This window comes from Ovis aries, chromosome 1 (genome assembly GCF_016772045.2).
Source record: "Ovis aries strain OAR_USU_Benz2616 breed Rambouillet chromosome 1, ARS-UI_Ramb_v3.0, whole genome shotgun sequence".
NCBI lineage: Eukaryota > Metazoa > Chordata > Mammalia > Artiodactyla > Bovidae > Ovis > Ovis aries.
The window spans coordinates 145,859,252-145,872,123 of NC_056054.1; the positions used below are offsets into that span (position 1 = coordinate 145,859,252).

A 12,872-nucleotide genomic window follows, 5' to 3' on the forward strand; every position below is an offset into this window, starting at 1 on the left:
TTTTAATTCCAAACAAACTTAACTGCAAAGATTGTGGGTAAGAGATAATGGACCCAAACTGATATTTATCTTCTTTGCGAATCCTTGACACCCGCTTTCGTGTTGTTAGCTTTGTGGAATGAAATCTAGTGACCAGAGGGAGTGGGTTCTCCAGCTCTGGCTTTACTGGCTGCTTTTTGGTGTTGCTAATATGCTCCATAGTTTTAAAAAGGACTTAAGTTGTATAATCATTACATACAATGGGAATATATTCAATAAGTTGAAAATCTCATTTTGTAAGGATTGGAAAATGAAGCAAAGTGTTCAATACATTATATATTGTCTATTCACTACAGTTCATGTCTATAATACAGTAATTATAGTATTTCAACGCATAGTGCTTCTCAGTGTCCCTAAAAGGACCTGTGATGAAGAAGAATAAATTATCAATCTGTACCTGTTTCACTGCTTTTATTAGAAGGATATTACCTGTTTGAACTATCCTGTTTCACTTTCTATTATGTGCAGTTTGCATTATGCCCTCTAATTAGGACACCTGTATATTAGCATTAAAAGTCATGATGTGATAATTCTTTGTTAATGCATGTCAATCTTCCAATACCATATATGTACCAACTGACATACAAATAAAAATTGCCCCTTTGACTTAATCGTGTGTTTGGCCTGAGAATTTTTAGATGTCTCATTAAAGTTGGAACAAATGATGGCTTTGCTTTAGGCCAAACCACTGCTTCTTACTATCTGTGCAATTATGTTAATTATATTTTGCTATAATTCCCAGAGGCTTCAGCTCTAAACGAAGGGCCAATATGTAGTTGTTGTTAATTGTAATTAATATTGACTACTTGTGTGTGTTTCTTTTTTTTTTTTTTCTTTTACAGTTACATTTCAAAGAGGAGATGGAGGACTAATGAGCAATGGAAGGTATACCAAGGAGATTTTTTATTTTTATTTTTAATCAGGACTGAGGAAACTACATAGTAAAAGGCAATTATTGTAATAAACGATCACTTTTAAGTCTGAGAATTCTAGAAGGAATTAAACAGCTTACAACAAGGTTTAATGATCTATCTGTTGTGCACTTTAGAGGAATCAAGTCCAGATGTTTCATATCTCCCAGATGCCCCTGAAGAAATTAGTAGTAAATATCACAAGGAATGTGTTCATTTGTTAGCAGGATGTTTATTGCATTAATTAGACATTAGCAAATGAAGTTGCTGTTGTTTAAGGCTCCTTATTGGTTCTCACCAAATTGCTGTGAGTGAACAATTACATATAATCGATCACAAAGTAAATGATTCATAGATGATGAATAGGCTGTAGATTGATAGGACTGGATTCCACAACTTTGGATACTCAACTGAAATTGATAAAAACTGATAACAAACCCATATATCCTCATCTATTTTCCCTTTGCTGATATGGAGATTGTAATTAGGCTCTGGTAATAACTTCCACTCTCCCATTTAATCAATATTTTAGCAAAAAGAGATTAGGTCTAATGAGAGCTGGTGGATGTAACCAGAAAGCAGTTGGATCTTCTTCTTGCAGTTTCCATAGAAACACGTGTTTCTCTTAAGGATTGTATCACCAAGGGTCTATCAGGGGAAAAAAAAAAAGTACAATGATTATAGATGTTGCTATATCTTTTTAAGTATGGTAATAATCTGGAAAGGGATCAGAATCCCACTTTTACATTAAAGATAGGAATTCTTTGTTGAATATGATGCAAAAGAAGTTTTCTTCATAGACGATATGCACATACTGGATCAGACCTCAGTGGATCTTTTATCACCCTAAAATGCTTTCATATTCTCCTAACACTTTAAATTTAGAGAACCTGAAAATGTACTATTGATGGAACAGTATAAATACTCTTCATTTATTTCCCTTAAGTTCCTTGCCTCTAAATCAACCATGAGGGCTCGTAACAGGGGTTACAGCCTATAGGGGACAGATAAATATGGGAGCTGCAGGAATTGAAGGAGCAATAGCCCAAAGTCCTGGAAATGGCTGATACTAAGCCATCATTCTGAGCTATTGTTCCCTTGAGGTGCCAATTTATCATTAGATCTTGTTTCAGGATGCTGCTATGTTACCAGTTGCTACCAGTTTCAGGGAAGACAACTGAATTCATTTGGATGTCAGCAGAATCCCAGGCAGGACTCTTCTGCTTCCATTGACAGGGATGATCTATACAGAGCCTTAGTGAATTGCCAAAGTTGCTTAATTCTTGAGAGCCTCCAGATTTTCATTTGAAAGTGAATTAAAATCTTAAATTCTTTAATCCACTGTAGTTCATGAGACAGATGTGCAAATCTCTCATGGAGTTCCACGGACTGATTTCTACTTAATTCCTGTTTTAGCCGCCCAGGTCTTCTAAATGCTGGTGATCCCAATTATCCATGGCTTGCTGACTCATGGCCAGCCACGAGCTTGCCAGTAAACAATAGCAATAGTGGCCCAAATGAGATTTCGAACTTTGGGCGTGGAGGTAAGTTGTGTTTTTCAAAATTCTGTCATTTGTGATTTGTTTTCTTGGCTTTCCTGGATGTTTTGAAAAAGGCATACCCAAAAGTATTTTCTTCCATAAGTGAATTTAGTGAAGTACATTTATTCATAGTACTGTACATTTGCTAAATATTTTATTATAAAGCTGTGGTATCTATTACCTTGAGTAAAACTGAGCTTTTAAGGATGTTATTACTAACCAAGAAGGTAACTATTCATAATGCATTTTGTTCTTCATACTATTAGTACATGATTAAGGGTTTCCCAGGTGGCACAGTGGTAAAGAATCTGCCTGCCAGTGCAGGAGATGCAAGAGACCTGGGTTCAGTCCTTGGGTTTGGAAGATCCCCTGTAGAAGGAAATGGGAACCCTCTCCATTATTCTTGCCTGGAAAACTTCATGGACAGAGGAGCCTGGTGGGCTGTTGTCCATGGTGTCGCAAAGTGTCTAAATGACTGAGTGACTGAGCACAGTACATGGTTACTAAATCAGGAACTATACAGCCAAACAGGGCTTATGATTTAGAACCAGTCATTTTACTTCTCTGATTATCATTCAGTATATATTTACTGAGTGTGTCCTGTCGACCCGGCCCTGTGGCAGACAGTAAAAAATATCATATAAGAGGTAGACACTTAAATATGTATAACAACATGTTGACAGCTTTTCTGTAATTCTACAATTGATCATTTGTACCCCAAAGAAAAGACAAAAATATTCTAAGTAGGGGACGTGCTAAGGTCTTCAAAATTCGATACTAGAGTCCTCTCCATAGGTCTTTATAAAGAAAACAGAATTGGACTTATTATGAAAATCACCAGTTCCCCTCTCTACCTTTTCATCTAATCACTAGGAGAGCAATGGGTTTAGAGAAAGATGGGACTGGAAAAGTCTCAGGCCCCAGTATTTAGTGCAGCTGATACATGAGTTTTCCATTGGCATGAGAGTGTGCAGACAGCAAATGGACTGGTACCTTGCCAGTACCCCACATGAAAGAGCTGTCTCCTGGGAGGAGGAAGGTGCTATGCATGGAGTATTATTTAGGCTGATACATGAAAGAACGGTAGGGAGTCAAATGTGTGTAGAAAGTGTGTAGAGAAGAAATTTACTGTGTCTTAAGGTTCAGAAAGTAAGGGAAACATTGACCTCTTTAAGAAATGAATGAATTTCCTAATGACTTGAGTATCAATTGCAAGGCAAACAAGTGCTAAGAAATACAGAAGGAGGGTTTTCTAAGCCACACAAAACCTTTAAACTTTGTTAGAGGATGATTGGAAGTCATTAATGGACTTTAAGAGGAGAATTCTAGAATGTAAGTGCTGTTCTAAATCATCCATCTAGCTACTGGGTGCAGGACAGAGATAGATTGAAAAATTTGGGTGATTAATTAGGAGAATAGTGCTGTAATCTAAGAAAGTTTGTGTGAATCCACTGAAGGATTTCTGTACTTCTAGGAAGAACTAATGTAGGAGACCCAGGACTAAGCTAAGTATTCTGGGTTTACTGTAAACCTCAGTGGTGGACTTCACATGTATGAGTGTGTAAACATATTGACTTAGAATACAGTCATGGATATTGGCCTTTTCTCTTTATGAATGTAAGACCAATGAATGTTTAGATATATTTAAAATGGTATTTTAAATAATAAAGTTACTAATTATTATACAACTCGGCATTGTATTCAGTACTAACTGAAAAAGGGGGCCCTCCCTCGCGTAAGTTGTATGACTACTCAGCATCTTACTTACCCTCTGTAATTCAGTCCACCCTATTTAGATTCTCAGTTGCCCAGACTCTCTGAAAGTGGCTGCCTCCCCTAGGTGTCAGAATTCTGAGCCCTGCAATTATAGGTGTTACTTTACCTTGGATAGTTATATGCCCAAGCATAGTTTTATTGTGAAATCAAAACATTCCTCCCTGCCCTGCCCACTGATTTTGAAATTCCGTTCATAAAGCTTTTATCAATCAAGGAATAGCTGCCTTTTTTCTTGTATTGGAATAACACACCATTCTATCTTTATATCAAGAAATAAATACACAAAGATGGAGAAAGTGGGTTTTTTTTTTTCCGTTTCTAGCAGATTAGATTAACATTCTAAAATGTCTCGATTTAATTTAGCCAAAGGATACTTATGAAGATTTTCAAGGATTTTTTTTTTTTCCATTTCCACTTCATTTTCATGACATGAAAATATTTTACAGGTTGCTCTCAAGGCCGTGACAAAGTTTTTGCAGAGTTAACTGTATCTCTTTTCAGTGTGATAAGCATTTTAAGCATTTACTAAAAAGACAGGACATTTTACAAATTCCATTTCCTTTGCACAATAAATGTAGTAAGTGTAAGACATAGATAATCATATTTCTATCTTAGAGGTCAAGAAACTAAAGTTTATCAAGGTGAATAATTTGAGATCTATGTGTAGAATCCAGATCTAACAGATTTTAAAGCCTATATTCTTTTATTTACACCACTCTGCAATTCTTAAGGTAGGATTCACATGTATGATTGTATTACCAAGTACACTTAGAGGAATAACCATGGATACTGACATTTTTTCCTTTAAAAATGTTTATTAATGCATGCTTAAAGGTAATGAAAATACTATTTTGAATAATCAAGTTACTAATAATCACATGTATTCATTTTGACAATACAAACTATAAAAATGCCCTTTAATTATTCACTAAGTAATTACTCTTTACAAAACATTAGATGAGAGAGATGTTATGGGGAGGGAGGTGGGAGGAGGGTTCACGTTTGGGAACGCATGTACACCCGTGGTGGATTCATGTCAATGTATGGCAAAACCAATACAGTATTGTAAAGTAAAATAAAGTAAAAATAAAAATTAAAAAAAGAATTAGATGAGGAACTATGGAAAGACATAAATCCCAGATACTCTGCCCTCAAGTAACTTAAGATACAGTGAAGGAGACAATCACTCATGGAAGTAATTATTCCAGGCAAAAAGAAATACATGTGTAACTAGGGTGCTGGAAAACTGAAGAATGAAATCGTGAGTAATTCTGATTAGAGAGAAGGGTTTCTATAAATCATAAGTTTCAGACACAAACGTTAACAAATGCCAGTCAGATAACCTAAAGTATCAAGAAGGGGTGGATGTGGACTGTGTAGAGTGGAAAATGAAAAGTCCTGTCTAAAGATGGCAGCACCTATTCAAGTCCAGGCTCCTGGGAGGAAGACTGGCCCAGAGTTCCAAATCATCTGATGTTATAGGATAATTCCCCACATGCAAGTAGTAATGTATAAGCCTCTAGTATTTTAATGTTGGGACATAATTCAATTTATTTTTTGAAAATGTACGAGTGAGCAAATAACATTTGAAGGAAATATGCAGCCCCCAAATCAATATAGAAGCACTTAGAATTGAAGGCTAATTTCATCCAGCTGAGAGAGATTCTATTTCTAGAACCATAGCTTTAGTTGGCATAGAATATGAAGGATTAGATTTTCATACTGTATTTTTTTTTCCATTTTAAAACATGTGAACACACAACCATTTCAAAAACTGGCAGCAACTCACAATCTAAAGCCAAAGCTTTGGAGAACCTCATATTCACGATGTTGGGAAGTTGGGGTCAGTGTTGAAGAAGGCTATCTGTCCAGTTCATCAGTGAAAGACAGGGGCAGAAGCAAAACTCAAAAAACTTCCCTAGAGTGAAGGAGCTACTTTCACAATTTTGATATGTTATTAAATATCAAGCATCTCAGAGAATAAAAATGATACTGACCCGATGTTTTAGAATGAAACATATATATCTTTGTCATCAAATTTCCTAATCAGTTTACAGCTAAAAACAAGAAAGGCAAGAAAGTAGTTATAAAATTCTGAATCCGAAAACAATGTGCTTACTTACACAACTTGATGAAGTATTATAAATATGAACATGTTTAACTATTTTAAATAGTTATTTAAAAAGTACATATATACTTGTAAAATTTCAGACTTCAGAACCTTCAGAAAGAACCTACAGTGTGTGATTATAGTGTATAAAATGCATTTTAAATGTCTTGTTACTGTTGCTAAAGAAGATCATTTTTAGCTTTTGTAAAATGCAAAAGCAAAATTAATATTTTTACAAGAATCCTTATTTCAAGCACTGTTAGAGATCATAGAATCTAAAAGCTTTAGGATATTATAACTACTTCAGTTTTCTCCTTGTGATAATAAGCTGGTTTTGTTACTGAGATCATTTGGTTTATTATTACAGTACTATAACTAGCTGAAAATTTTCCATAATGAAATGAAGAGGGTTGATGAACTCATGTCCTGTGAAATGTGACTGTCAGAACATCAATTATTAAGTAGCATAATATATATTCACTTTTAATTCTACATGATTAAAAAGAGTATTAGTAAGGGTTTTATTTGTTTGTTTGTTTTTGTATTTTTTTAGATTCTATTGTCTTCATTCTGAGAAGGAAAATAAGTGCTTAGGAGAGAGGTGGCAGTTGTAAATTTAAAAACATCATGTAAAGATAATTTAGCACACCAAAGTGATAAATGTACTGATTGATATTCAGTGTTTTTCCTGAAGTTTAATTTTAGTCTTGCTGTATTACAACTTGAAACTATAATTCTCCACTTCTAAGATTTGGTAGCATAAATTAAACTCTGTGATCACCCAGATTGCTTTTTCTGTAGTTAAATCCTGCTGTATTGTGAAAATGACTTATTCATGAAAATCTTCCTTTGTTATCCAAGAAAAAAAAAAATTGCTACCATCAGTTACACTCCATTTCTGGAGCTGTGAAATCAACTCAGATAAACAGCAAGTAGAAACTTCAGTAAAAAGTGCCTCATAGTTTGGAGAGTGTAATTTTGGAAACTTTTGCATCTATTTCAGCAGTTATTTTCCATGTCTCTTGGGATAAAGTGGAAAAAGATGCTTTTCATCCATGATTTGTAGATTCACTTTTGCCATTGCTTCTGTAATGAGCTAACAATTTCATGGATTCTAAACCAGAATGAACAACTGAAAGCATTTTTTCAGTAGTGAAATACACTAAATTTCTCATTCATGGTTGAAGAAAATGGGGGATAGGGTGTGTTAAGCAGTGAGACGTGAAGGACGAGCAGTAGGCCTGCCTGTCACCAAGGCTGATAGCTTGGCGACGGTTGTACATCATCTACCCTTCATTGGCTCATGAAGCCCATCTCAGCTGAAATGCAAACGTGCGGCATGACACATTTATTTTTCATCTTCAGTCCTGATAGTTTTGGGCTTCCTGTGCATCATTAAATTGTTTCATTTCCCTATGTTCACCACAGATGTGCTGCCACCAGTTCCAGGCCAAGGGGATAAAACGGCAACGATGCTCTCAGATGGAGCCATTTATAGCAGCATTGACTTCACAACCAAAACCACTTACAATAGTTCCAGCCAAATAACACAGGCTACCCCATATGCCACGACACAGATATTGCATTCCAATAGCATACATGAATTGGCCGTTGATCTGCCTGATCCACAGTGGAAAAGCTCAATTCAGCAAAAAACAGACCTGATGGGATTTGGTTATTCTCTACCCGATCAGAACAAAGGTAACAATGGTAAGTCCAGTTCTTACTTCCCAGAAGAGTTATTTTCATATCATTTTTGCATGAGATAGAAAGTAGTATTTGTTGTTCGGTTTAGTAATTCATCACCAGGTTCACTACCTAAACTAAAAAAAATACACTGGCATGTATTCAGTACCTTGCACAGTCCCCGCCACCACCACCACTGTTGCTATCACCACACAGCAACACCAATTGGTTTCATCCTTTTAGCTCTTTATTCAATAGTGATCAGTAATCCATCTCGACCTCCATTAGGCAGGATAGACAAAACATTCCTCCACTGTCCTACGACATCTGCTTCTGAATTGCTAACTGCATGTTCTGCATGGGCTTGTGCTGTGAACTAATCACATGATGCCACTATGACCTCTGCCCTTTAACCCTTAGCCTTACTTTACATCCCTGACTACCGATTGGCTGAGGGATTGTCTAATAGAATGCCACACAACCAGTCACAGGATTTCAGCACCACCAGCTCTCACAACAGCTCAGAGAGGAGTGGCAGTCTCTCAGGTTGGTCTCATCAAAGTAAGGAGAAATATTTGTTTGTCACCAGCATATGACCTGTGTTCCTAACACTCATGAAGAAGTACTGGCTCACAACTCACTGTCAGACATGTATCTCTCAAATGACAGTAGGAGGTTATCCTAATGAAATCAAGTTTGGGGGGTGGAGGAGGGTAAAATTCATCATCAGCCTTTATGTATTATTGTACAAGGTTGTATTTACTAAAAGATAATGCCATTTTATTAAATATTGATTATTAAGGAGTAGGTGAATTTGATCTGCCTTGAACCCCACTTAAGAGTCAAGAGAACTTTGCAATAAAATGATCACATAGGAAAATCAGCTCCATGGCATGGACACCATATTCAACTAGAATGCAAATGATTTTGGAAATTGTTCATAATATTAAGAGTCTGGTGATGTGACTTCCTATTTTTGGATAAGTTTTCCAAAATATTGTGTTATGTATTGATGATATTATTTAGAGTAAGATCCTGATACCATGCTAAACAGAAATGTTAATATGGGACACTATTCTTTACATTTAATTTCTTAAAAAAAAACAGTCTTTTATATTGGTAATTTTTTATGCTGTAAATTTTAATATATATTCAAGATGCATTAGCTGAACTAACAATCCATAATGCAGGCATTAAATAACACGTGTAGGGAAAAACACATTTTACTGGAAAGAAATATGTACCTATCATAATGAATATCAGTGATCTGTTGGCCCAAGGATCCTCATCTCTAAAATGAGGAGATCCTTGTAGACATTCTAATTTATACATTGTGTATGACTGATGACTTTCTCTGCTCATTTCTGATTGATACCATGACTTTATTTTCTTTTATTTTATACTATTGATAGTCTATTTGTTTTTATGAAGTTTTTAAACCTCAGTTACTTAGTGAAAGATTATAGTGTATTGAGATATGTCATAGGTTATGAGGTATCAAGGCCATAAATAGTTAACTCTTTTATATCATTAGGGTAACATTTACTAAATGATCTTTCCTTAGAGATAGAAACCTTTCAGTCTGAGCGTGTTAATGTTCTCTCTTCTCTCCAAAATGAGCCATTTTCTCTCCTTACCTATTGGTAGAATTGAATATATTATAGAATCCAAAAAATTTTAAACATCTGTTACAAATTTAAATGGCCTGGTAATATAAAGGTATTTTTTTGAATAACCTGAAGTGTCATTTGTACTGTCATTTATTTATGATGAGTCCTATAATTGTACTGAGTAATTTAAAAATTAATTTATTCTAGGCTTATATCATTCAAAATATGCCAAGTCTCAATCAATATATACATTTTAGAAGTCTATATACTATAAGTCATGGATTGTAAAAGACCTTTTGTGAAACCATCATTAAATATTCTTATATGTTGATTACCATTGAGTCTTAAAAGTTACCTTTTGAGTAATTCTAAGCAGAATATGATTCACAATAGTGCTTACTACATTTTTGAATCCATTAATCTCTTGAGTGACATTTATATATACTGAGATTTATATTAACTACTTCATCTACATTTGAATACAAAATTACTTAAATTGGTGATAGAAAGCTTTCTTTAAGAGACAAGGCTGACATGATTGTTCTCTTCTTAGTTTAGTCAAATTGAATTTAATATTAGAGTTCTTTTTATTCTTATAATCATTGATATGTATCCTAAAGCTTACATTTAAGATCAAACTGCCCTATGGATATTGACTCATAAGATTTTCTTAAATTTGTGCACAGTGTTAATGAAACCAGTTTAAAATAATCATGGTAATAAACAAAAGTGTACATTCCTGAATTGAGTGAATTTCTCACTCTTTGAAGCACTCATATAATAATTTATTCAATATATAATTTCTTAGCACTCCTCTTAAAAAGACCAACCATTAAAAATATAAAACTCAATTTTTTTTCAAAATAATCTCTGTAATCATAATTTTATATATATGCACAAATATATAGCACAATATCAATAGTAATAGGGCTTCCCCAATAGCTCAGCAGTAAAGAATATGCCTGCAGTGCAGGAGCTTCAGGAAACACAGGTTCAATTCCTGGGTCAGGAATATTCCACTGGAGGAGGAAAATGGCCACCCACTCCAAAGTTCTTTCCTGGAGACTCCCATGGACTGAGGAGCCTGACAGGCTACAGTCCATGGGGTCACAAAGAGTTGGACACGACTGAAGCGACTTAGCAGCAGCAGCAGCAGTAGTATGTGTGTGCTTAGTCACTCAGTCGTGTCTGACTCTTGCAACCCCATACACTGTAACCTGCCAGGCTCCTCAGTCCCTGGGAGTCTCCAGGCAAGATTACCAGAGTGGGTTGCCATTTCCTTCTCCAAGCATCAGTAGTAATAACTAAATATTTTTATATACTAGTATTTTTAAAAGACTAAATTTAATTTGAAAATAAGCTGTTTTCACAATTTTCTTTACATGGAAATCATTTGTTCAGCATAAATAAATGTAAATTCAAATATTTACATTTTCACTTGAAGAGAAATGGGTCAAATATGTCTGCAAGTCATCAAAATATGTGATGACTAAATACATAATGCAGACAGTTCTCACCTTATAATGCTTGAGGATCTTAGGTTGCAAGTAACAGTAACAAACTGGGTTCACTTAGCTCAAGATATGGATCTCAGAGAATTTAATTTCCTTAGCTTGTATCATATGGCACTATTATGCTCAGCACCCACCTCTTACCTCTTTCTAGAGAAGACAAAGCATGCTGATCGATGGTCTTACCAAAAGTACCCACAATGAGAAAGCAGAAATTTCCCCCAAAGAGGGGAAAGTGGACATTGGATGGAGAGCCTCACAAATTCCCTCTGTGAACCAGCTCTGCTTCCCCAGCACAATTTTAAGTCAGTTGTCAGTAAGAGGTGGTAATGGCTTTCTTGACCTTGGAGAAGAATTTCAACAGAGCTGGGTTCAGAGCTGCAGAAATTGTAATTCCCACTAAAGCTACTGCATTCTAAATTGTTTGTTCTTTTACTATGTGAATATGCACAAATGTAGAAAGAACCTCTATTTTCCCATCTATAAAATGGAGATGTAAAAACTTCCCTATTTGTGTCACTCAGGTCTGGTGGAGATCATATGACAGTTCTAAAAGTGCTATAAAAAGTGAAAAAAAAAAAAAAAGGTCCGCATGTAAATATATAAGGAATAAGAGGTACAACAGGGAAAAACTACAAAGAATACATACCCACCCTGTTCTTCTAAGAAGTGAGACATAGTTCTGAAAATACCAAGAAAGATACAATCTTTGTTTATGACTTTGGTGGGTTATCCACCAAATAACAAAGAGACAAAGGATTAAGGCTCACCTACCGTAAACACAAAAATTACAAACTTTAATCAATTAGGTTGATTATTTTTATCCTAAGCATAGGACTATTTCTGGGATTCTCAATGGGGCTGGAGGATGGCTTTGTAAACAGGCAGACTTGAGTTTGTGCTGCGCTGGAGGAGATGGAAGAGAGTGGGAATGACTGCCATTTATTGAACATTCTGTACATTGTGAATCCTTTATATGTTATCTCATAATACTCAAAATAACCCAAACAAGTAGTCACTTTATGTCTTTTTTATGTGTGGAAATTGAGGTGATATCTATGGAGTAACTTATCAAGTAAATGAGAAACTAGTTTCAAGCCCAGAGATTCAACTCTTATTCTCAAACTAGAAGTTACCTGCTTTCCTTTCTCTTAATACTTTTTCTGCCAAAGATAAAAAGTGAAAGGAAGGGTGAAAGCACTTAGTTTTCAGAGATGCTCTTTTCTGTATGTGTATATGTACACATGACCTAGAAAACAGACACAATTTCATATTTAGCAATAGGGTATATATCTAGTTTACAGTTTCATTGCTTTCTGGCACTCAAAGTTATTGTTAAATTTCATAATTTTCTGAATTGGCTGATGCTGGTTAATTGATAGAAGAATAGAGTTGAGGCAAATTTCTAGTGATATCTCTATTGTTAGATAGTCCTGCTATTGATACTCATAACTTTTAGTTCCAGAAAGATATAGTTCAAGGGGTCAATACCATTTAAAAATATATATATATAGCCATTGACTGCCGTAGGAATGACAGAAGTTACCTACATTCCCCTAAAGTATCTTTTGCTCAAGCAGTACACATTTCTGCATCCAGCTGTGGTCCATTTAGGAAGAAACTTGATGTACTTAATTTGGAGCAGTAAAAAGTACTTCATTGAACAAATGAAAAACTTTATATTTCAT

The 12,872-nt window shown here is 35.1% G+C and overlaps 1 protein-coding gene across 45 annotated transcripts in view; it reads left to right on the plus strand.

The window, feature by feature from the left end:
- Window positions 1–12,872, plus strand: part of ROBO2 (roundabout guidance receptor 2) — a 669,055-nt gene that overhangs the window by 612,824 nt on the left and 43,359 nt on the right. For 26 of the 45 annotated variants that reach the window (XM_060416320.1, XM_027978963.2, XM_060416324.1 and 23 more), the window contains 3 exons: window positions 882–924; window positions 2,367–2,494; window positions 7,806–8,087. In XM_060416320.1, the coding sequence (XP_060272303.1) occupies window positions 882–924; window positions 2,367–2,494; window positions 7,806–8,087 (453 nt within the window). Of the gene's footprint in view, window positions 1–881; window positions 925–2,366; window positions 2,495–7,805; window positions 8,088–8,483; window positions 8,610–12,872 lie in introns of all 45 variants that reach the window. The other 19 variants (XM_060416312.1, XM_042230259.1, XM_042230263.1 and 16 more) reach the window with 1 other exon arrangement.